This window comes from Argentina silus (assembly GCF_951799395.1).
Source record: "Argentina silus genome assembly, chromosome: X".
NCBI lineage: Eukaryota > Metazoa > Chordata > Actinopteri > Argentiniformes > Argentinidae > Argentina > Argentina silus.
The window spans coordinates 3053332-3078700 of record NC_139653.1 but is presented as its reverse complement, the minus strand read 5'-3'; the positions used below and the strand labels follow the sequence as shown (position 1 = coordinate 3078700).

The 25369-nt window shown below is 42.8% G+C and overlaps 2 protein-coding genes across 2 annotated transcripts in view; both read right to left on the bottom strand.

Annotated features, from left to right (window-relative positions):
• The window catches only part of fbxw4 (F-box and WD repeat domain containing 4), a 26850-nt gene extending 12470 nt beyond the window's left edge, over positions 1–14380 (bottom strand). The window contains exons 1-5 of the mRNA XM_083695395.1: positions 14021–14380; positions 10863–10958; positions 10362–10547; positions 8933–9065; positions 8523–8608 (exon numbers count right to left, since the gene is read on the bottom strand). Of these exons, the coding sequence (XP_083551521.1) occupies positions 8523–8608; positions 8933–9065; positions 10362–10547; positions 10863–10958; positions 14021–14205 (686 nt within the window). The 5' untranslated portion in view covers positions 14206–14380. The remainder of the gene's footprint in view (positions 1–8522; positions 8609–8932; positions 9066–10361; positions 10548–10862; positions 10959–14020) is intronic.
• A 5547-nt stretch (positions 14381–19927) lies between these two features.
• fgf8a (fibroblast growth factor 8a) lies at positions 19928–25016 on the bottom strand (the record flags this gene model as incomplete). Its single annotated transcript, XM_083696397.1, has 5 exons — positions 19928–20212; positions 21947–22053; positions 23638–23818; positions 24842–24878; positions 24985–25016. 5 exons carry the CDS (start codon positions 25014–25016, stop codon positions 19928–19930), a joined length of 642 nt encoding a protein of 213 aa, XP_083552523.1.
• Positions 25017–25369: the final 353 nt, after the last annotated feature.

Below are 25369 nucleotides of genomic sequence, written 5' to 3'. Positions count from 1 at the left end.
CAAACCATAACCTAAGTGTTGTTAGCGCCATGCTCTACCAGCTGAGCCACAGAGGACTGCATTTATAACTTATAAATGCCTCATGAGCTTAGTTCAACTGTCTTATCAATAAGCTTGTTTTACTCCATTGTTTGTAAACAATGTTATTATGAACATACACTGTATAGCATTAAAACATGGCTACAACTATAATTTTCATCTCATGGATGGTTAGTCCTTGCATCCATAGCTCCGTCTATGATAGTTTGAATCCCAGATTGCCCCTTTAATAATATGAAAAAGGCTTTCTTTAATCTTTCATATTTTCATTCCGAAAAAAAAAAAAAAAGTCTCAAATGTGTGTCAAAAAGTAAACGTATGGATGGAGAGAGGAGAGCAGCATTTCACCTCTTCACCCTGTGGTCTCTGGCTCTGGTGTGTGTGTCATAATGATATGTCCATCCTACAGCGCTGTGGGTTAGTGGTGTTCCTTGGTCACTGGGAAAGGCACACACTGAGCCTGCAGGCTTCAGCATTTGGCTTGCAATACATTGTCATTCACTACAAAGTATACAATTTCCATGTGTGTAGGAACTTGTGCTCACTACCTAAACAGCTGTACAAGTAAACCCAACAAAACTCTTGAAGGTTAAAGAAAAAGGGTCTGAAATTGGATCTTATCTTGGCAGTATCAGCGTCAACAACAAAAACTTATAATTTAGATTTTCATAAATGATTTAAGACCACAACTCTCACAACTTTCATTCAATGGGACACAACTAAAGGAAAAATCTAATAAAAAAATTAAAAAAAAGTCACCATTTATCAAAACTAAGTCCCCACCCAATTACAGAAGAAGAATAGCTCCAAAAGCAGAAACCACCCCAGATCCAGGCAATGAGAATGCATGGACATCAGGGGTGATTTAGCTATGCCCCCCTGCCTCCCCCTCCTCCCTCCCTCACTCCCCCCTCCAGCCAAAAGAGGTTGTTAATTTGCTGCGCTTGACCCTGGGCTTTGTGCGCGCCGTGTATCTAGTTTGTAAAAAGTGCTTTTATCTGCTCTCTAAATATGTCTGAGCTCAAAGGGTTATGATGCTTTTATATCAGCCAGGAGGGGGACAATGCCCCCACACACTCGCTCTCTCTCTCTCACACACACACACACACACACACACACACACACACACACACACACACACACACACACACACACACACACACACCAGGCCCCTGAGCCCTGTCCCCTCTCTACCCACCCATCCATACCTTCCCTCCCCCTGCACCCCCCTCTTGGCCCTTTTGGCTTCTGTTTGTGTCCCCTGTCTGAGGTAACCAGGACAGCACCATGGACATTCCACACATAACCCAGCCCCGTTCTGCCCCGCTATGACCCACTCTGTTCTGTTCTGCCCCGCTCTGCTCTGCTCCGTGAATCAGGTAAACAAAACTCAATACTTTTACCACATAATTATATTCAACAAGACCATCAATGCAAATATGAATAGCTAAGAATGGCTAATGCAATGCATGTGCTGATAATTGAATAGACTCAGGCCTAACAAGATTATTATCTAAGCTGAGTTCCAATGTCTATGCCTATTCCAATGCCAATGATGACCACATGTGTTCCAATACTCCAATCCAGTCTTCTCTGCTCACATGTAACAGGTCTCACACGTACGGTATAATCTCTCAGGTACACCTGTATGAGCTCTGTGTGTAATGAGAGGCCTTTGCCAGGTGTGTGTGTGTGTGTGTGTGTGTGTGTGTGTGTGTGTGTGTGTGTGTGTGTGTGTGCGTGTGTGTGTGCGGTAAGGTGTGCGTGTGTGTGTGCGTGGTCTGAGTGTGTGCAGATGTGTTTGGTGGGGTATCTACGATGTGTGTCTACGATGCCTCTATGTGTAAGTGTTTGACATATTTGTGTGTGTTTGTAACACTGAGGTATGTCTGTAAGGTGTGTGTTTGTGTGTGTGCGTCTGTGTGTACGTGTGTCTGTGCACCTCTGTGTGTGTTTGTGCGTGTGTGTGTGTGTGTGTGTGTGTGTGTGTGTGTGTGTGTGTGTGTGTGTGTGTGTGTGTGTGTGTGTGTGTGTGTGTGTGTAATGAGTGGGTTCAGAGGAGCTGTGATTATTCTCGCCTCCTGTAGTGTGGGTCCTGTGGCTCTGTGGGCCCCAGAGAAAGCGCCCTGTATTTAACGTGTGGGAACGCACATTCTGCCCCCTTATCGCTGCATTGTTGCAGCCTCTCTCTTTTCTTCCCTTTTTTAACTAATTGAATTCTTGACTCCTGAGCCACAGGCCTGGTCTGAGAGAGACGAAAGAGAAAGACATGAATTTCAGGCTTTTTCTTGCGGTTGAGTGGGGCAGAGCAGTGGGGGTGAAATTGGAGTGTGGGGTGGGGGGGCGTCGCCCTGTACTTTGATACTAAGGGTCAAAGGTCATCCTCCCCTTCCATGGTGAGAAAGTGCCGAATCGGGGGCGGTTTATCCAACAATCATTTTCTATTTGAAACGTTCAAAGGCATTGCCCCTGCTACATCTTTGTAGTTGTGCTTGAGGAATTCCAGACAAAACAAACCCGCAAAAAAGCGCCCCCTTTCTCACCTCTCCTCAGGGTAGCTTCTCCCTCCACTGCCTTCCACCAGCCCAGCCCCCATGCCTTTACCAGTGGTCAGTGCACACACCCCCCCCCCCCCCCCCCCTCGCCAGCAGACTTTGTTTGCCGCGCAGTAATGGATGGATCTCATTGGCTCTTTGAGTGTCAAACCCTGATTGGTTCTTTGGTGTTGTCCTGAAACCAATGCATGAGTTACGCAAACGTTTGACTAGACTAGATCTGAACTTAAGATCCTTCCCAAAGCATGACAGCCACCCTAAAGCCTCTCAAGCAGAGAAGACTCACAAGGAAGAAACCTACATCGGATATAATCATACGACTCACTGTTAGTTTGAAACCATAGCCTAAACTTAAACTTCTAAAAAACAATACAGGAGCAATTAAACAACATTACAATTGGATGCGACAACATATTCTAGGAAACGTTAGGAGCCGTGACTTGATGCTCTCTCTCCCTGAACAGTGTGACCTGCCACTACAGACTGAACCTGTCTGGTCTTGTCTGTGTGATCTGTCTACAGGAAACACCTCAGTCAACTATTAACCACCTGTTTGTCCCCCATGCCTTATGAGCCAAACAGAGAACTGGTAACAGGGAAAGAAAGAAAGAGAGAGAGAGGGAGCGGGAGAGAGAGAGAGATGGAGATGGGGAGAGAGAAAGAGAGAGACAGAGAGATATGATGGAGAGAAAAGAAGAGTGAGAAAAAAGAGAGATGGAGAGGAGGAGGACAGTCCTCATCTACACTGTCAGCTTAGCAGTCATCTAAAACCAGATTCATCCCATCTATTATTCAAGACAGAAAAAGTCAAGACTGAACTACTGTGTTTGAGCCTCCAACCCCCATTTGAAACCCACATCCCCTGAACATCTCCAAATCTCCTGAGACATTTTGAAGACATGGAATAATATGACGAAAACTGATGGGGCTAGGCCCTCCCTTCTTCTCTCTTTCCCCCCTATCGTTTTGTCTCATTAAACTTTGGTACAGGTACATGCAGGTTCTGTACAAAGAATATCAAAATGATTTCACATTGATTGGACATTGAAAATAGACATTGCCACAGCTTCTTTAACCTACAGTAGCTAGCTTTTAGCAGGTACTGGCAGGGATGGTTAGCTAGCTGCATCAAGCTTATGTTAAAATCAGAGAGATATTTTACAGCTTGCATCGATGCTATAATGTCGTATAACTACCGTATAATCAAAACACTGTACATAGCTGATGGCATTACACTTGTTCATAATGGTAATTCTGTCACTGATGCTCAGTGAAGGTTTTTCATGCCTCTCTGTGCTGTGTCTGTTTACTTCCTTGTGTCTCAGTTGGGAAAAACAAGATTGACAGACTCAAGGTCACAAGATAGTAACACAAGTTTTGGATTGGTTTACTATTTCATAACGTCGTTGAGGGAAATCCTTTTCAGGAAGTAGCTACAAAGGGGTGGAAACCCCTTTGAAATGAATGACACCTCACAATGTTAGACCAATCAAATACCTTTCTTGGGTCCATAAAAACTGAATAATTTTTTTTCCTTCCTGTTTTCTTCAATGTTGCAAGCTAGCATAGGCAACAACTCTATGCAAAATAGTCCTAACCGGATAAAAAAAAGATGACACATATAACAACAAGCAACTATTATACGGGCTTCTGGGGGAGGGTTCTTGGAATGTGACATCCAATGAAATTGCGAGCACATTCTCCCATCACTCCGTCCAGTTCAATCCAAGCCAGATCGTCTAATGTAATATTCTCCAGACCTCCAAAAGAGGCGTGAGAACTACTTTTTGGAGATATGGCTACGCAAGACTAACTATTTAGTAATGCCCCCCGTTTGTCTGATCAACTAGTAAACATTGTTTTAAAAGAAGTGCAAGAATTGACATTACCAACAAATGAAAATGTGTTGGGAAAAAAATACATGTAGCTTATAAAAAAAACAACTGTCAATCATCTAAAAAACTAAAGCAGATAAGAGTGCTTCGGCCCACCGCCTATAGGAGGTCCGCCCTCCAGGACAGACAGTATCACACCCCACACAGCAGCGTGGTGTGGAAAGCTAAATGTGATTGAGAAAAGCAATCTACGAGAAAGGGACTATGGCTCGGACATACTGCTGGGATCAATCTCTCCCCGCTCAGGCAGGAACCCCCCCACCCCACCAGCCGAGGCATTTCACTGCAGCCACAATACCACCTTCTCCCTCCCCTCTTCTCTCCAGCAGACCTTGAGATGATATTCACCGGAAAACCAGAGAGAGAGGGGGAGATGGAAAAAAGAGAGGGATGGGGAGAGATGAGGATAAATCCGAGAGGGAGGATGGAGGTAGAGTGGGAGGATGGGAGAGTAGGGAAAGAGTTAGCAGCTGAGGGACTTGCACAGCTAGTATAAAGTACTAGTAGAAGAGTAACAGTGTAGCAACAGCAGAGCAGAACCCACTCCTCCTGAGTAGCAACAGTGTAATAACACTTGGAAAACATTCTTACCCTCTAAGACACTTCACAGTGTGACTATTCCAGAAACAAAAGAAAAGTAAGAGCAGTGAGTTGTTTGCAGTCACACTGTGAAGTACCCTAGGGGTTAAGAAAGTTGAGAAATCTTCCGTTGAGCACCTTTTTTCGCCTGGGCTGTAGCATGTTGGGTATACACCTCAGGGTTCTCCCCAGATCTTTGAACAAGGTGGCGCTGGATTGCATTAGCAAAACCAACTTCGCTTTCGTTTATTCGTTTAATTAACTGAGGAACATTATAAAGCTTTCACTTTCAACAACGATGTCACTGTAGTTACACTACTAATTAATGTATTAACATTGTAATAACGCTGTGGTAACACTACAGTTACTAATTACTGTAGTAACACCGTAGTAACACTGTAGTATTGCTGTAGTAACACTACAGTTACTAATTACTGTAGTAAAACTGTAATAACACTGTGTTAACACTGTAATAACACTACAGTTACTAATTATTGTAGTAACACTGTGATAACAATGTGGTAACGCTGTAGTATTGCTGTAGTAACACTGTAGTAATGCTGTAGTAACACTGTAGTAACACTGTAGTAATGCTGTAGTAACGCTGTAGTAACACTGTAATAACTCTGGAGTAACTCTACAGTTACTAATTACTGTAGTAACGCTGTAGTATTGCTGTAGTAACACTACAGTTACTAATTACTGTAGTAAAACTGTAATAACACTGTAGTAACACTGTAGTAACACTGTAGTAACACTGTAATAACTCTGTAGTAACACTACGGTTACTAATTACTGTAGTAACACTGTGATAACACTGTAATAACACTACAGTTACTAATTACTGTAGTAAAACTGTAGTAACACTGTGATAACACTGTAATAACACTACAGTTACTAATTATTGTAGTAAAACTGTAGTAACACTGTAATAATGCTTTAGTAACGCTGTAGTAACACTGTAATAACGATGTAGTAGGGCTGTAGTAACACTACAGTTATTAATTACTGTAGTAACTCTTTAGTAACACCGTAATAACGCTGCAGTAACACTACAGTTACTAATTACTGTAGTAAAACTGTAATAACACTGTAGTAACATAGAGAACATAGGAGACTTCAAAGGCAAATGCAAAGCCTAGAATCAATACTAGACATTGACAGCTCTCTTATGCCTGCACAAATTATGTGACAGAACACACCTGACTAACCAGAAACACCTGTCAAGCCAATTTTCCAATACTACTGGTTCCCAGTAGGGAATATGGGGACTATGTATAAAAAGGGTTGTAATTTCTAAATGGTGAAACCAATCTGAAAAAGAAAACATTGTATTAAAGCTGAGAATCTCTACTTTTAGTTAGCATAGTAGGCTTTTCTACCCCAGCCTGCCAGACCCCTGCTGCGCCTCACTCTCTGTCTCACTCTCTATCTCACTCTCTGTCTCACTCTCTATCTCACTCTCTGTCTCACTCTCTGTCTATCTGTCTGTCTATCTGTCTGTCTCACTCTTTGTCTATCTGTCTGTCTCACTCTCTGTCTCACTCTCTGTCTGCCTCACTCTCTGTTTATCTGTCTGTCTCACTCTCTGTCTATCTGTCTGTCTCACTCTCTGCCTCACTCTCTGCCTCACTCTCTGTCTCACTCTCTGTCTGTCTCACTCTCTGTCTATCTGTCTGTCTCACTCTCTGTCTATCTGTCTGTCTCACTCTCTGTCTCACTCTCTGTCTATCTGTCTGTCTCACTCTCTGCCTATCTGTCTGTCTCACTCTCTGTCTCATTCTCTGTCTATCTGTCTGCCTCACTCTCTGTCTATCTGTCTGCCTCACTCTCTGTCTATCTGTCTGCCTCACTCTCTGTCTCACTCTCTGTCTATCTGTCTGTCTCACTCTCTGTCTATCTGTCTGCCTCACTCTCTGTCTATCTGTCTGTCTCACTCTCTGTCTATCTGTCTGTCTCACTCTCTGCCTCACTCTCTGTCTCACTCTCTGTCTATCTGTCTGTCTCACTCTCTGTCTATCTGTCTGTCTCACTCTCTGTCTATCTGTCTGCCTCACTCTCTGTCTCACTCTCTGTCTATCTGTCTGTCTCCGTCTCTGCTCTTTAGATTCTTAGAGCGTGAAGCAGGACAATTACATTTACAACACGAGGGGCTCCCTCTCCCTCTCTCCCTTCTCCACAGCTCAGAGGCAAAACGAATGGCATCATTTAGTTACCTTAACATAACCTAAATAACGTTGAACAAACTTCACAACAAACTTTGGACAACAGACTGTCTAAGGTGGCCTTGATTCAACAAATGTCAGGAGACCCTTAAGACAGTAAGTCATGAGGGGGTAAATAGATAGTGTTTCTGGTTTATCAGTTAGTTGACACCTCTGTTCCAGGGGAGTTTTAATTAACCAGACCGTTGGTCAGTGTGTGGAAGGAACAGGTCTGTGTGTATGTGTGTGTGTGTGTGTGTGTGTGTGTGTGTGTGTGTGTGTGTGTGTGTGTGTGTGTGTGTGTGTGTAAGCAGCGGGTTCCATTATGAGGGGGTAGCAGGCTGAGGCACGGCTGCTATTTCAGCCAGCAAATTGGAGAATTAATGATGTGGATAATCGCCCTGTATACCCTCAGATCTGAGACTGCCCTGGCTGAGCACACAAGGCCACTAGAGGATACATACTTTTATGTGTGTGTGTGTGTGTGTGTGTGTGTGTATGTTGTGTTTTAGTGTTTGAAAGTCATACAGTGTTCTCTAGAGCCCTACAACACAGACACCGTAATGCATGAATTTCTGATTCCCAGAGGAAGATGTGGTTGATCCTGTCAGCTTGAGGCGAGGTGTTCACTCAGTGTCCGTGACTCATGGCGTTTCCACTCAATAGCTCTAAAGGCCAGTTAGACGGATCAGCTGCCGCTCAGCCTGTCTGTCTGGGGAAGGTGAGGTGATGAAGCAGGGATACTGTTACAGCCATGTGAGTGTCTGTGTCGCTAAGAGTGTTTGTGTGTTTGTGTGTGTGTGTGTGTGTGTGTGTGTGTGTGTGTGTGTGTGTGTGTGTGTGTGTGTGTGTGTGTGTGCCATTAAGGGTGTGGGTGTGTACATGGCTCAAAAATCAAAGAAGCTGCTAAGGAAACCCTGCTTCACCATGATATCCTGTTTTTCCCCTCTTTCTATCCTTCTTCCACTCTTTCTCTTCTTTTCAGACCACCTGAGGGAAAATATGTCTTGGCCTATGCAGTAAGAGTCCCCCAAATCACCATCCACTGTCTTTCACACAACAGATGCTCAATCAATGAAATTGCAATCAATGTTTCTACATGCCAATTAAATATCGTCATGAGTGGAATTGCAGTGATCCAAGTGTTGTACAACTCCACGACGGTAAAACTGTGTTCACAGTATTAGGGGTCAGAATTCTGTGGTAAGAGCATGTATGATATTACTGTAGATGTCTGGTCATGAGCTCACCTCAGTGTGGGACTAATAGCCACGGACCACACTCTGTCATACATAGGAATGGTGTCTCTGGAGCAGCTGGACGACAGAGTCCATATCTAGAGGAAAACATAGGAACAGACAAACGTGTGACCATTCGAAATGCAAATTGCCCAAAGTGATCAATGCCACAGGGTGCTTCACAGAGTTTGTGATCATAATTTATTTGCCCAGCTTGTATTTAATTAGACACGTGCTCAGTAACTCATATTCTCATATCTAAATGCAATCAACACCACCACATACAGTATGACGCAAACATTACACCTGACATGCCTGATCAACATCAAGGTTCTCCTTAGTTATCGTTGTGTCATCGCCAGCGTCAGTATCAGCGGTCATATTGGGAACATCATTCAGGTTAGCATGTTACCATGTCTCACCCTAGCTGTTCTGTCTCTGGAGCCGCTGACCATCAGTCCCTCTCGACAGTCCAAGCAGTTGACCTCCTGATTGTGACCTGAGTACTCCACAGTGTACCCACTTCTCCTATGGTGGACCAGGATCTTACCATCACTTGGAGAGAAAATAAGTATCTGTTATTATCAACTATATTGTTTCAACTGACCCACTACAGAGGATAGAAGAAATACTTTTTCACAGGTGTTCACGAAAAATTACCTTTGGTGCGTTTGGAGGAATTACTGCAATTCATTAAATTTATAGACTCAACCCATCCGTACCAGCTAATGCGGTACGTCTGGAAACATTGAATCAAGTGTTTGAGAAGTTTGAAAAGGGAGAGAAGAAATCTTCTATAGACTGACACTCTCACGACAAATCACACAAATGGGTGGGTGGGATTCAGATGAAATGGAGCAATCAGAAGAGGAGGCTCAGAGGAAGAACGATAGCTGGATTTCCTGCATGTGCATGTCCCTCCCGTTCCGCCTTTAGAACACGGAAGACAATAAGGGCACAGACGGTAGCTGGGAGCATATGCAATTCGTGGGAAGAAACACGTCTGGCCTGAGAGACTATTCAATTCATGTCTTTGACTGAGATTGTGCTGGGCTTCTCAGGGAGTGAGTGTTACTTTGGTATATTGTCTGTTAACAGCACAGGAATTGCTTTTATAACAAATTGCACATTATAACAAATAAGTACCGAGTTAGTGCAAGACTGAACTATGTACAGACTACATACAGTGCTGTCCATAAGTATTGGAAAGAGAAAGCATTTTGTCTTCTTTTAGCTCCATACTTCCAACTGTTTGGATTTTAAATCAAACAATACTATGTGGTCAAAGTAGAGATTTTCAATGTTGTTGTTTTTCAGATTGGGTTGACCGTTTAGAAAGTACAACATTTTTTAAACATTTCAGGGCTTCAATCAGGGCTCATATAATATCCAAATAAAGCACTCATGTTTAATATTTGGTCGACAATCCTTTGCATACAATAACTGCCTGAAGTCTGCAACCTATTGACCCTACCAGATGCTGGGTATATTCTCTGATGTTGCGCTGCCAGGCCTGTACTGCAGCCATCTTCAGTTGTTGTTTGTTTTGAGGTCTTTCTGCCTAAAATATTACCATCGGGAAATGAAATGCATGTTCAATTGGATTTAAAGCTGAAATTTTACTTGGCCAGTCAAGAACCTTCCACTTTCCCTGAAAAACTCCCTAGTTGCTATGGCAGTATGGAGGGCACTGTATGTCATTTCTACCAGTGATTTAGGGGTGATGGTGAGCATGCTGGTTTAATATGAGAAAGAAAAAGTCCCCCACTAAGTAAAGTTTTAAACAGATTTAATAATATTTTGGCAGCATGTCCACAGATGCCATTTGCAGACATGATTATGCTGGTTTACCTTCCTCCACTGACTAGGTGTGTGTCCGTCAGAGCGAAGCGACACACATCGTCCAAGTGTCCCGAGAACACGGCGGCCGGGCTGCAATGAAGCCTCCCCCGGTCCGGCCGCAGATGGTACGCTCTGATGTCTGCAGCCTGGGACAGATACAGCACATCCCCGTCCAGCTGTAACCATGGCAACAGGCTGTGAGGGGGGAACACAATCAAAGAACGGATGGAAATTACTCACACATATGTTTTTCTGCACCTCAGCCATTGACAGAATGACTAGAAGGAGAGAATGATCCACTCTCTGTTGAAACATAAGTCAATGGCACACCCAGAGAACACTTTTTTAAAGTCATCTAGGGATGTTCAATAAGTCAACTATTAACTGTCTCTAAATTTCATTCCTATAATAAGCTTCCTAGCCCCTTACATGTACACGGGTTATTTTCTGCAAGGGACAGTGTGAATGAATGTTGTTTGTTAACAGATCAAAAATAAATAAATAACTCACTTTATCCTCCATTTGAGTAGGACCTCTTTCCTGCAAATCCCTTGGCACCAGTTCTGAGACACCTTCACTCTCTCCTTCAGCAGTATGTGGGGATATCTGCAACAATGAGTAAGAATTACAGCATAATCACAACCAGTGAAAACAATAGATACACCCAATGCTAACAAAATGTTAGTTAATTACAGCATTGCATTGTTATCATGCTCTCTGAATAGGCCGATATAATTCTTAAATGACATAGCAGGAAACCTCAAATAAAAACATATTTACACATCTGCATCATCAAGCAACTAACATAGAAAAAACAAACTGTGCAAGACTTGAGCCTGACAGCCGACTGATGGAGAGGTACAACTGGACTGATGGAGAGGTACAACTGGACTGATGGAGAGGCACAACTGGACTGATGGAGAGGCACAACTGGACTGATGGAGAGGTACAACTGGACTGATGGAGAGGTACAACTGGACTGATGGAGAGGTACAACTGGACTGATGGAGAGGTACAACTGGACTGATGGAGAGGTACAACTGGACTGTTTTGTACAACACCAAATGCTCCATCAACAACATCCACATCAAGAAGTGGACCAGGATCTTACCATCACTTGGAAAGAAAATAAGTATCTGTTATTATCAACTATATCGTTTCAACAGACCCACTACAGAAGATAGAAGAAATACTTTTTCACAGGTGTTCACGAAAAATTACCTTTGGTGTGTTTGGTTTCTCAGCCTTTTAACAGTTCATTGAACTCAATATATGTTTAGGGGTACATGCAACTGAAAATGATGGAGCAAGTCACAAATAACAAGTGTACAGTAAACATGTTGTCTCCCATGAATGATGTAGCGCTTCTATGTAAAAGGAGAGTGATAGAGAAGCCTGTGAAAGAAGCAAGACGTTTATTCAAACTTTGGGTGTCTTTGGTTGTCTCTGTTTAACAGTGCTTTGTCCCCATTACGCTTTCCTTTTGGTGCAATCGCCATTAGGCTACTATTATCGTACTAACTCTATTGATATAAGACGCCTTTCCTTCAAACACAAATTTCACCAATAGACTAAGGCAAAATATTTCACTATTAAATTATGCTAGTAATAGTCTTCACTCACAACATAGTATTGCCAAAGTTGTTAGGCTATAGGCCGACTGCATCAAGCTACACTCCTACAGCTGCATTTGTAGACAGACTGAAGTCAGTCTATCTACGAATGCAGCTTTAAGAGTGTAGCTTGATGCCAAGTTACCGGAACATGTAGTCCTTATTTGATTCATCATCAGTTTTGCTTCTTACAGATTTCCAAATTCATAAAGGCTATATGCCTACTGCATTAGGCTACACTCTTAGCTCTCCAATTGCACCCTATTATGACATTTTAAATGTTGAACTGGCATCACCTCAAAACTCCCTAGACAATCTCTATGGCAAGACGCATGTTTCACCATAGTTTTATCAAAATTGTCCCAGTGGTGTTTGAGAAAAAGTGCGACAAACGAACGGACAGAGACAGAATCTTAGTCCCCTCCCCGATTTCATCGATGGGGGACAATAAAACATAAAAAGAACATTTGAGGTTGTTTGCTCCATAGAGGCGGCTATAGAGGCCACATTTTTAAGAAAATTTGCATTTTGTAATAAAAGCACCAAATTTGACATGGAGACAGGGCAGGTCTAAAGGAGCATTTTTAGCTATAGGGCCATCACAGATTGGGTGTTATTCCCACTGGCGAAAATGGCCGCTAACCATCATTTTGTGGCCTCGACCATACTCATTTTGAATGGTCAGTCCTGAATAAATATTGGTGCAGGAAGACCAATGATGCTTTATAATGTGTGTAGGAGTGTAGAGACAAATACATATGACAAAACTGTGCCAGGTATGTGTGTCTGTTTTTGCAGTTAGATCATCCCTAGTTTCAATACGTTACAAGAAGAACATTATATATTACTTTAGTATCTACTGATTAAAATGATATGCAACATGACTCCTCAGATGATGTTAGTGTCAAGAAATATGACAACAAATCTGCCCTGTGCATTTCACATTATGGGAAATCCCATAGGAATGATTCTCGTCCAGTGGAAAGATATAAATAGACATTTAGCAAAGTGTCTCAATGATGAGAGCATAAAATGATGAATGCATAACACGTTTCCCTTCTGATAGAGAGGAACTTAAAAAATTCAATTGGATATAGGGCCATCACAGCTTTTGTCTACATCCGCCCCCATGGCAGTCTTTTTCAAAATCACCGCCAAGCATCGAGGGGGCCAATACCCCACTCATTTTGAAGGCCATAGTTGAAAGAATTATTGGTGCACTAAACCCCAAAAAAATTCTCCTTAAGACTCTCCCTTGCTCTGTGTACAATGTTGTGCTTTTATCACAAAAGGCACAATTTCTTCAAAATGTGGCCTCTAGCCACCCAGTTCATTTAACACTGGCATTAGCCTGCATCTCAGAGGGGATGTGGGGTATGATTGGAAAGGGGTTTCACTGTGGCATTGAGAAAGGAGACTGGGTGGGAGGGAGGAAATTGTGCCATGGTGGCTCAGCTCCAAGTCGCTATGTTGAAGTCTTTAGAAAAGTCAGACTTTAGGCTACAGTGCAAAGCTGGCTCCAGCATTTAAGAGACCCTTTTTACAAAAGTAAATCATTTGAGGAACTCTACCCCTATGCCTGAGCCCTGACCTGTTTTAGTGGTAAAAGATCCGGGGTATGACAGAAAAATAATGCATTGTTAAAACAACTAAATTACTGACTGTGCATAAGCATTCTCTGATATTTTCCTCAGTAGCCTAATTTAGGCTTTATTTATTGATTAGGAATTTAGCAGCACAAAGAGGAAACATTGTATTACAGTAACATGACTGTTTTACAATATTGAGACATGTCATGATGCAACACAGTTTATAACGTGCTTAAATGGTCTTGAGCCTATGCCATAGTCTCTGATATTGCACTGCACACTGTATTTTGCTACGGCGATATTGCTATGGACATTCTATCAATTAATTTACTACTGAATGCAATGTAAGCTACATTGTATTAAAGACTGTCTAACTGGATACATGTAGAGATCAATATGTAAACAAACAGTTTCAATGGAAATCAGACACTGTAGTAGATCGTAGGATCACAAATGTCTTTCTTACAAGTCTGTTCCTTGTCGTGAGATCCCAGTGTTTAAAAACTCTTTCGCTATCTTCCTCCATACTGCATCACGGTTTGTAAAATGGTAAATTGTTTTGCAGACTTGAGAAAGGCGACTCAGAGACTTGTAGTCCAAATAAGACATGACGTGATAGAGGACATCCTCTGGAAGCTGGAACAACAACATCTTGAGTTCTCTGTGAAGCGGTCTCTTTTCCGTTTGTGTATTGCCCTGTATTTTTCTCTCGGAGGTGTGTTGCCTCTTCTATGGAAGTGGTAGTTTCTTAAAACAGGGTTTAATAGCGGTAAACAACATTCCATGTTTTCAGAGCGCGTGAATACAGAAGGTACAGGAAGCCATTTCAAAACAACGGTGACAGCTGACCACGTGGTAACGCCGTTTGACGTAATGACGCAATCAATTCTGATGTTGAGGGAATATATATGAAATAACTGTCTTGTTTTAATAGGTAAATCTATAATAGGTGGTTTGCTATTATTTTGAACAGCATTTGTTTTAGATTGGACTGTTTATGACAACTCATAAGTGTCATACAAATCCATTATTGGTCATGACCAATAGGCTACAATCAAACAACAGCAACATCAAATATTTCACAAATGCACCCCTGCAAAGAGGCATTTAAATGTACCTATAGGCCTATTGAGACATTTACAGGGTTCAATGGCAAATTGTTATCACTGCTAATTCTTTGTAAGGCTACTGATAAGACAGGAACATCTACTTTATCTCATTTTGAGCTCCATTATTTCCTCTGTCCAAAGCTCAGTACAGATATAATGATCAGGTATCTTTCCTGTTGTAATTATTACAAATTATGCTCCCACAGTTTTGTAGATGTACAGTTTGCGCCTATGTTGTATAGAGATGCAGGTCTATGATGTGTTAGAGCTGCAGGATAATATGGGGAATATGATTTATGTTATGATATGAGGGTCATCATATTTTTGGCCCCTCACCCCCTCAGCCCTCTGCCCCATGGCCCCTCACCACCTCAGCCCTCTGCCCCATGGCCCCTCACCCCCTCAGCCCTCTGCCCCATGGCCCCTCACCCCCTCAGCCCTCTGCCCCATGGCCCCTCACCCCCTCAGCCCTCTGCCCCATGGCCCCTCAGTCCGCTGCCTCCTCTGGTCCATGGTGTGTTGACTGATCTTAGTCCTTCTGATGTTTTTGTTGATGTGTTTTTTAATTGTGTATGGCAAGCTTCTTGTCATTGCTGTCGGACCCCCATCTTATGTCGACATTCAGCGCTGTCAGGGCTGACATGTGTTTCCATCACAGCCACAATGGTCCCCGTTTGATCAGAGGTCAAGGAATGTGATAGGTCGTTTGATCGGGGTCATGGTCTGTGACTGGCAGATATGCAGCTCCTAGGTGGCGTTTTTTGTTTGGACCAAAGTGGCAGGCTGACCTCGTCCCATTCAGTGCGGCAACCATGTCCATGGAGACCGGGTCGTTCCTGACTGACCAGACTGTGACTATGTCCAACACAGTAATCACATTAAAAAAAAAAAGAAGATACAATTTTATTTTTTAAAATAGTAGTTTTTTATTTTTTATTTTTGCTGTAGCCTACATGTGTTTTTAGTTATGGAATAAAATCAATAAATCAATCAATCAACCAACTGCAGTCATAGAACCAGGGGACAACACTAGAGGGAAATATGATAAATTAGAAAATTCTAACATGACTGTCTGTCATGTATGACATTGCACTCATACACAGCTATACATGAAGCACTGATGTGATCTAGAATAGTGAATGTTATGAAAATTCTCTAAATACCATAAGCACCTTATGTCTACTTCACCCCTTATGTGATGTGGAGTTAGAATGAGGAATTAGCATGTGTTAGAAATGTTTTTTATGTTTCCTTTTCCCAGTTTGAAAGTGAATGTCTGTCATAAAGGACAAACCAGTGAACACCATCTTCACCTCTATGACATAGAATTTCATGATTCCTAGAATGATAATGCACACACAAAACATCAGGCAAATCCATAACATTTGGTTATTTTGCAATACACAGTTGTATTTGTTTTTAAGTGACCAAAGATATTGTATCGCCTCTCTCCATCTATAGTAGCCCATCAACCATTATAAGGTGTGCAGATCTCAGAGAATAGACCACCTGAAATTAATTAACTAAAACTATTTCGGCACCAGAAATATGCCATTCTGAAATTACTAGCCAGTTTGCAATTATCAACCATGTGGCTGTCTGCTAGAAAGCTGAATCATTTAGGTCCCACATTCCCATCATGAGTCCTCCTCCAACCTTCCGTTACTACTGGCATTCCCCAGAAGGCTTTGATCAGCTGTGCACAACGGCACATAATTGAAATATGCAGATCGTTTTTTAAGAGACGTGTCCTCTTGTTGAAAGCTGCACACTCTGAAAAGAGCCATGTCCCAAACACTGGGACGTCGGAAAAAATCATTTATGGTCGGCTTTCCAGCTGAACTGTCATAGCTAAAAGGAAATGAAGAGGTTGGGAGGAGGGAGGAGAGAGCTGGGGAAAGAGGGGAGGGGGGGGTTGGGGGGGGACAAGGGGGTCTTCCCTTTTGATCTTTTTAGGGCACAGTGGAGGGGGTATGGGGGGGACTCTCCCTGAGCTCTCCCTGAGCTGGCAAACACATTTAGCTGGTAATTGTTCAGATGATTCTGACAATCAGTCTTGGAAATGCATGGACAAACAAGAGTTTACAGCTCCAGTTGGATAAGTCAACAGGTCTCCCGTATGTCAACAATGAAACTGTCGAGCTGGAGATACACTTTGATCAGTTGTTTGCGTTTCAATTACCTGCCATGGCTCGCCTGCTGCCTGGCCTTGCCAGAACATTGCTAGGAGAATAGATATACGGATTTAAGGGGATCTCTCTGAAAAATTGTCTAGCTTTCAGATCTAGGGCAGATATTGAAGGGCAGTTAAAAGCATCCTATTGTTCACTTTGTCTAGGACAGTTAGTGTTGTAGCTACAAATGTCCTCGTTTCATTCCTCTATATTTGAAAACCCTATAAGACATTGTTTATGAGTGTTTATTAATCAAGGCAAGCAGTGTCAGTTTGTGGTGGTGGCTGCTTAGGGAGGCAGGGTCGCGCTCCCTGCTCACCCCTGCTATTCTATGGCCTCTGCAGGGGGGTGGGGGGGGGGGGGGTAAATTGCTGCCTAAGCAAATGAAGAAGGTTGCTGTTTGTTTATCTGGGGTTGAGGATGATGGTTGTGGTACAATAAAATGGATGAAAGTGATTTTACCCCCTTTTTTCCACGGTGGAATTGTTCCGCATTTGCATGGCCTCACAGGCTACATAGAAGGTGTGATTTTTCCCACAACCAGCTCATCCCCAGGATCTCATAGCAGAGGGGCTCGACAGTCATAGGAGCCACGGAGAGAGCCCTAATGGCATAAGGGCAGACTTATAGGAATTAAGCTACTACAGAGAGTCCATAGGGACATAAAACCCTGTGGTAATCCATCCTGGAAGGACTCTATGTCCATAGGGATATAAAACCCCTTGTTAATCCATTCTGGAAGGACTCTATGAGATTAATGTCAATCGGTTTGTAGTACGATCTTCTCATTCAGTGCTCAGGAGGTTGAAGAGTGTTTCCACATCTGAGCACTGAATTAGCGAGTTAAGACGTGGGCAAACAGATTATATTGTCACTCAAAACGTCTACAGGACTTCCAAGCAGAAAACAGGAAGCATTACTTTAAAAAGATGTTTATTGCATCAAATGAAGAGTTATCATTCAGTATTATTCATTATTCAGCAGGCATTATTATGTACATGCCTTATCAGTCGAGAGAGATATCTGAGCACCAAATCACAATATGGAGCAAAAACAAGAGACATTTTCAGCTTTTCTCTGACATTTCAGATTGGAGCATCATCGTTTTGGGCAATGTATGTGTGGTATGATACCTATACCCGCCCACCCTTCAACCAGGGTTCTTCATTGCGCTATGTTTCATTCATAAAAGCATTTCCCGCCATATTGCTCACACCTACACTGTCCTATCAGAGACGTCAGGGCAGGTTAACGGATGTTTTTGTAATTAAATGCATCCCTGGTGTCTAAAACTGTGTTGAAGGAACATCAGAACCGGTAAGCACCCCTCTGACCGTCCCCCTGAAGACAACACACACACACACACACACACACACACACACACACACACACACACACACACACACCAGGGCTGTCGAATCAGATTAAACCCTGGGGTGTTAAAAGGAGTGAGATGAAAGAATAACAGCCGTTTGCACGAGAGGAGACACTGAGAGAACCTGGGAAACTAAAGCCTAAAACAAACACACATTGCTATAGTCTCTGGAGGACCAAAGCAATGCTGTCCTCCATATAGGACCAACATACTGCCAATCTCCACCGTCAAATGACCTGCTATAGAAAGGGCCATGTTTTCCCTGACCATGTCACATGACCAGGAGGAATTCTGGGCCCTGTTTATAGACCCAATTATACTGCTTGGTATAAGCCTGCTTGTCTCCTCTAGCTCTCATATGAGGCAGTTGGTTGCATTCCTCACCGAATAAGACATTTCTATAGCTAAACTCTCCATGAACCTTTTGAGGTAGAAACAAAGTCATTATCATCGAAGGATCTGTATATTTTTGGGTTGTAAGATCAGCTGCTTTGAAAGACTACTCTAAGGTCACCTGCTGTGTCGTTAGAATGCTGCTGTGATCCAAGTGACCTGTGTGTGTGTGTGTGTATGTGTGTGTGTGTGTGTGTGTGTCAGTGAGAAAGAGGGAGAGAGAGTGTGTGTGGTTGTGTGTCTGTAAGAAGGGTTTCCTCTGGAGTGACTAAAGCCATATCAACGACAGTCCTACTGATGTAGCATAAAGCACAACTACAACAACTTAACAAACAAGAGTTTAATATCAGAATTCTAATGTACATTTATTACATTTTAAATAAATATTCCATCATTACAATTATTTTACACAACCTCAAATAAAAATATATTTATATATGTATAAAAACAGACAAACAAGGGGGAACAAAAACAAATCAGGGTTTTCTACATTTGAACACATTTTTACACCTCAAATTTACAGTTATAGCCATAGCAGGAAACCTGTAATTATCAAATATAGCTGCCACATTTTCCATGATACGTACTTAAAGCTTGGTTTGCTTTAACTGTGTTAGTCTCTCTAGACGGTTCCAGAAGTAGCAATGTCACAACACAGCATTCAGCCGAGGTGCCGTGTGATACTGAACACAACATTACTATGTTGGGCACTTGAACACAGCGTGAGGTGCCTTGGCTGTGTGTGATACTGAACACAACGTTATACAACACTACTAAACACACCACTATTGAACGCTGCGTCAATGCTGAGCGAGTGTGTGTATTGTATGTACTGTGTGTACTGTATGTGCGACTCTAAACGCAGCATTCTCTGGCAGTGCGGTTGATCAGGCCCTTCAAGTCTCCTAGAGCAGCAGGTGAGAGTCCATAACGACCCTGAACCAGTCAAACATAAACAAATCACAACCCCCCCCCCCCCTCAAAAAAAAAGAGAGATATGATCAAAAAGTCCACGCTCTGCAAACACATCAACACCCCAAGTGTCCATTGGTGAGTTTATGTGCATCTAAAACAACTCATACACAAGTCAGTACTAAAAGTCTGAAGTACAAAAATAGATTTCTTATTTGTTTGTTTTTTCTTTCTTTTAGTTTTTTATACTTTCTGGGAAAAAAAATAGAAAAACTACATGTTAAGGTATAGTAATGCTCAGTACAAAAATGTCCCTAGAGGTTTGAAAGGAGCAGAGGAGATGGTTCCTGCTGAGTCAGTTTTTTTTTTCTCTCCTCTCCTCTCCTCCGCCCCCCGCTTTTTCGCACCCCTCAGCGTTTGGCTGAGTAGTGTGTGCGTTTAGTCCTGGGGCTGAAGGGATAGTGGACAAAGTCAAAGGGTTTTTGCTGGGCCGGGTGGACGGGGTGCTGCCCCCTGGGGAGTCGCTTCATGAAGTGGACCTCGCGTTGGTGCTGCCGCGTCCGTGAGCCTTTCCGTGGGCGCCCGCGGCGGGTGAACGCCATGTACCAGTTCTCGTAACGTGCGTTCCTCAGCGCCGTGTAGTTATTCTCCAGGACGATCTCCGTGAAGATACAGTCTCGACCTTGTCCGTTTCTCTGCGGAAACACACCAACACACGCAGTTAGTCGGGGGAGTCTGAAGGAGCTTTCTATGAAGATTTACAGATGGGAAATGTCAGATATATGAAGGCTACCCCGCACACTCTATTCCTACGTCCACACACACACGCGCGTGCTAGTGCACAGCCCTCCCCACACGCATGCAGCATATGCTACAGTCATTACAGGCCCAGATCAGAGAGAGGAGATGACAGTTAGCGATGACTCTTCCCCCTCAGCAAACACACACACACACCGATGCAGGCAGACTGCCTGTGCACCCAGGACCATTCACGGGTCAGCTGCCTAAGACACGCTATCACAAGGAGAAATACCTCAGACCTACACCCTCCTGTTGAAATTCTCTATCAGCTCAATGTGTGTAAATTCCACTTTCAGTCTGTGGTTAGATATAACCACAAGGGCTCTTGACTATCGACTTAGGTGTCAATCGATAGAGCCTGAAATAAATCGAGTCTACCCCCAGTGCTATAGAAGCAGATACATAGCTTGATTTGCTTCGACTATCTAGCTCTACCTAGGTCTACTGTTTCTAGGTCTACTGTTTCTAGGTCTACTGTTTCTAGGTCTACTGTTTCTAGGTCTACTGTTTCTAGATCTACTGTTTCTAGATCTATATTAAACGTTTAGAGAGTATGTGTGATATAGTGGGTGTTCATTTATGCCCGTGGGGTTCTATTGAGATCGTATTACAGTAAGGGGAAGGAGGGTGTCTGCTGCTATGTTGTGATCAGTAAGCCCTGTCTGCATCCGTCTTCCACAGCCTCACAACCAACCCATTATCCACTGCTCTGGGACATGCCACACACTGGCAGCACTAACCTAGCTAGCTCCCACCTTTGGACAAAATGGCATGTGTCCAGCAAGCAAGCAAAACACACACACATTCAGGCATGCGTGTTTGAGCGTACGCACACACACACACACACACACACACACACACACACACACACACACACACACACACACACACACACTCAGGCTGTTGCTGGGCCGGTATGGCAGAGATAGGCAGCTCAGGACAGATGGTGCACCTGGCAGGGTTCTGTGGGGGGAGGCGGGGCTGGCAGGCCTGTTTATTAGCCAGCACAGCGAGAGAGGAGCACAGAAACACCCCCTCGGACCCACAACACCGACTACACACAGGAGGAAACATCCAACACACACTCACACACACACACACACACACACCGGCTCTGTCCTCCGCCATGTACATTCAACGAGAGGCCGAAAGAAAACCACCAAGCAGAACTGTAGCCACAGTCCAAAGAACCGCAAAGTAGAACTAGCAATCCAACTGAAGAACAACAGAGAAAACCCAAACAAAAGCGAACAGAACCTGAGCTTCATAGACTCAAGGAGAGAATGTGAGCTTTACAAAGGCACAACGTTGGGGGTTGAGGAGAGAGATTATCGAACTTCGAGACAGATTACTCCAGTCAGTCAAAAGGCAGTTAGCTACCTAAGGTCACAGGTAAAAAATCTCAAGGAATAGCCTGCTTAATTTAAGGGGCACAAAGACTCTGTCTGCATTTATTCTTGCAAAATGTGATCTCAAATTCAAAAGCATTCCTTTATAACGGAACTACTCCAACAGCACAGGCAGGAGATACTACCATACTTCTAGCGGTTGCTAGGCCACTGACATCATATCCATTGAGCTGCACATCATACAACCCAGTGTGTGCTGAGAGGACCGTTTCTCTGTACCTTTCCGATCAGCTTCCCCCTCTTGTTCATGCAGATATAGAATCCTGTCTCTGCTCCCTTGATCCTCACGCGACTTCCAAACGTGTCCGTCTCCACGATGAGTTTGGCTGCAAAAACAAAGGAGTTTTATTTGCGACCAGGGCTGAGGGCTCTGGCACTGTTCATAATGACATGGTGCATTCAAAGAGAAGGTTAGGATGATAGAGTTTATATTCAGTGAAATGCTGAAATCTGTAGAATGTGCACATACACACATGAAAAGACACAAAGACAAGCACACATGCACACACACACACACACACACACACACTCACACAAACCTATAGGGACTATTCCTGAGGATTTATGCAAGCTTCAATTCTTGCAAAATGATAAAAACACGTGTACCTCAATTCTTTGAAAGCTAAAGAGGCCATCCTTTTTTCATTTTTTTTTTACAACTCTGTATTCAGTCCACACATTCATATCTATCATAGATCACACTTGGACACAGAAGAACTGAGATAGGAAGTGTAAAAAAAAATCAATGCATTTTTTTCTGTTTGTTTCTGTGTGTGTGTAGGCTTAGGCTACATTTCAAAACACTTCAAAACTGCTATGATAAAATAACAAAAATCTGTCTCCATATTTTTTATACTAAAACGCTAATAGTATCCCAATATCCTCTAATATTGATTTCAGCGGAAGCAAACCATACTGAAGCACTAAAAGTAACCTCAGAGTTTCTAGTTATTTTTCTCATCTTCCCAATTAATCTAAGGGACAGTATTGGTCATCCTAACCCTTTCTGCTGCCTGGCCACAGCTTGGTCATTGAGATTATGGTTGTGGTTAGGTTGTGGTTATATTCAGATGCGGTATGGCTCAACAATAAACCCACTGAAGGCTAAAGTTGGCCCCTGCACACATAACTGGCTACAATGGTAACACAGCCCTCTGAGACAGGTGACCTGTGCATCTACACACACACACACACACACACACACACACACACACACACACATGCACACATAAGGACTACAACACTAGACCTACAGCTCAAAGGGGTTAGTACATAGTATTAATTCTGAAGACACCTCTTTGCCTTCATTGCAAAACAGGAAATCAAAAAAGGTATGTTTGTTTGTTAAATTGTAACGGTAAGACATCTCCTGCTCTGCAATGGGGAAGCTGTGCGTAAAGAGCAGGCGCGGGTGGTTATAATTCGGCGAGCCCTATTTTGGTAGTGAAGCTGGACAGAGGGAGAGAGAACTATGCAGGAAATGTTCAGGAGGTTGAAGTAAGATGACTTCTAATGGCTCTTCCAGACACGCATCTCTCTCTGGAGAATCAACCCAAGCACAATCTAGAATCCATTTTACATTTTTTGCACTCCGCGGCCTCTCAACATTACCAGCTGATATCAGAGGCCGTTTTATTATTTACAGTTAAAGAAGAACAGAAGAATAACGTCGGTTTAATGTATTTGTATAATAATCAAAGGCTTATTATAGTCGGTTTAATTGTCACAAGAACCACATTTTGGTTTGGCACATACTTGGGTGCAATTGCGTGGTCAACTCAGCCTATAGGCTACCTTTTATATGTTTTTTTTTTTTTTTTTTTTTTTTTTTTAATTGTGTTTACATTATAGCAAGCATATAGTTAATATATCCTACCATTACACATTACACTGGTACACAATGGTCTTACCGTGAAGGTCTCCATCGTCTGCCATGGCGTTGATCTTCTTGTTGGGCAGAACCTGCACGTGCTTCCCGCTGGTTCGGCTGTAAAGCTGGTAGGTCCGAATTACCCTGCGGCTCACGCGGTCCGTCACCTTGCTCTGCTCGCTTACATGCTGCGTGAAATTAGGCGGGGACTGATTGGTTACCTGTCAGAAATTAGACGTCATCACAATCAGTAATTTGCATTAAAAATGTCTTTAATTATTACTGTCTTACAGTAAATATTACATTAGGCCTAGATCGAATAGGCCTACCAACAGAAGCCAATTTGGAAAGGTGTTCCCAATTGTCTTTATAGTTTCCAGTATGTCACCGCCTAAAACACCAATGTAACTTTATAAAATGCAAAACCTTGTTGCTTTAAAACCCAAATGCTATCGCAGTTCCTAAAATTAACCACGCATTACCTATAATAACGAATAAATATAACAAACCAGAGAGGAACGCGCGCGCTATTTTGTGTACGTTTAGAGGTAGGCCGAAATGCTAAAATATCTAAAAGATTAAATAGGCTTTTGATTATAATCTGTACATTTCTATTCCGGGAAAAAAACAAAATAAATTGCTTCAATGCCTAGGCGTATATCTATTTGCTACATTCACCGTCCACCTCGTTCTAGGTGGATGGAGGACAGTGTGATGCGGACAGTGTGATGGAATGATGACGGAAACTTTGGCCCTCATATTTGAACCCCACGACATTTTTCACAGACTCGCTATTTCCCCGCGCTGCCCCTCGTGCGCCACGCGTCCTGCGCTAGGGCAGTATGTTCACGAGATACCTTGCCAGGCAGTGACGCGGACGGCATGCCGCGCGCCCGCTGCCCCTTGCGCAGTGGGACCCATCTGATATGTTGTTAAATTACAAATGATATGATCTCTCACCTCTCTCACTGCCTGCTATTATTACACCATGCGACCCTAACCATGTGTTTTAACAATGAACATTGAATGTATATCCTATAAGAATGTGTTAAATACGACTTTAAATATATTTTACTCTTTTTTTTTTATCCAATAGGCCTAATCCGATTGATGATAACCATTCATCAATCACTTGTACATCGAAAACGATTTTTCCATTGATAATAACCAGCAGCATATTATTTTTTCACTCTGTCCTCATAAAAATAAAGAAGCTATTAGAAAGCATAAATATCTGGGCATACCTGAGCATAGTAGCAGAACGCGAAGAAGTGTAGGAACCTGAAAAAAAGAATAATAGGCTTGGTGAGTTATCTTACATTACGGGGTACATTAATAACACATTAATCAACAGAGGAGAATCGAGAGTTGCAGGAAATATACTCACAGATAACTCAATCGAGAAGGGATGCGTCGCATGTTGATTGAGTTGATTGTTTCTTCGATAAATTGAGACCGAAGGATTTGCAGTGTTCCAAAGTCGAGGTTACTTGGTAACGATAAGCCGTGTGAAAACACAGGTTTCAGTTGCACTTGATAAAGTCCTCACTCTCCAAAGACTTAATTGGAATCCAAAATGATCAAGGACGTTGCAATAGATGTAATTTTATGAGCAAAGATGTGGGTAACATTCCACGTTAAATAAACGTCCATAACCCAGGCTGACTTTCACGACTGATAGACAGCGTTGACAGAAAAATGCCAAACCGAACAATGATAATTGATAACAATGATGAATGATTCTTGATAACAAGTGTTTGTCTGTCTGTCAG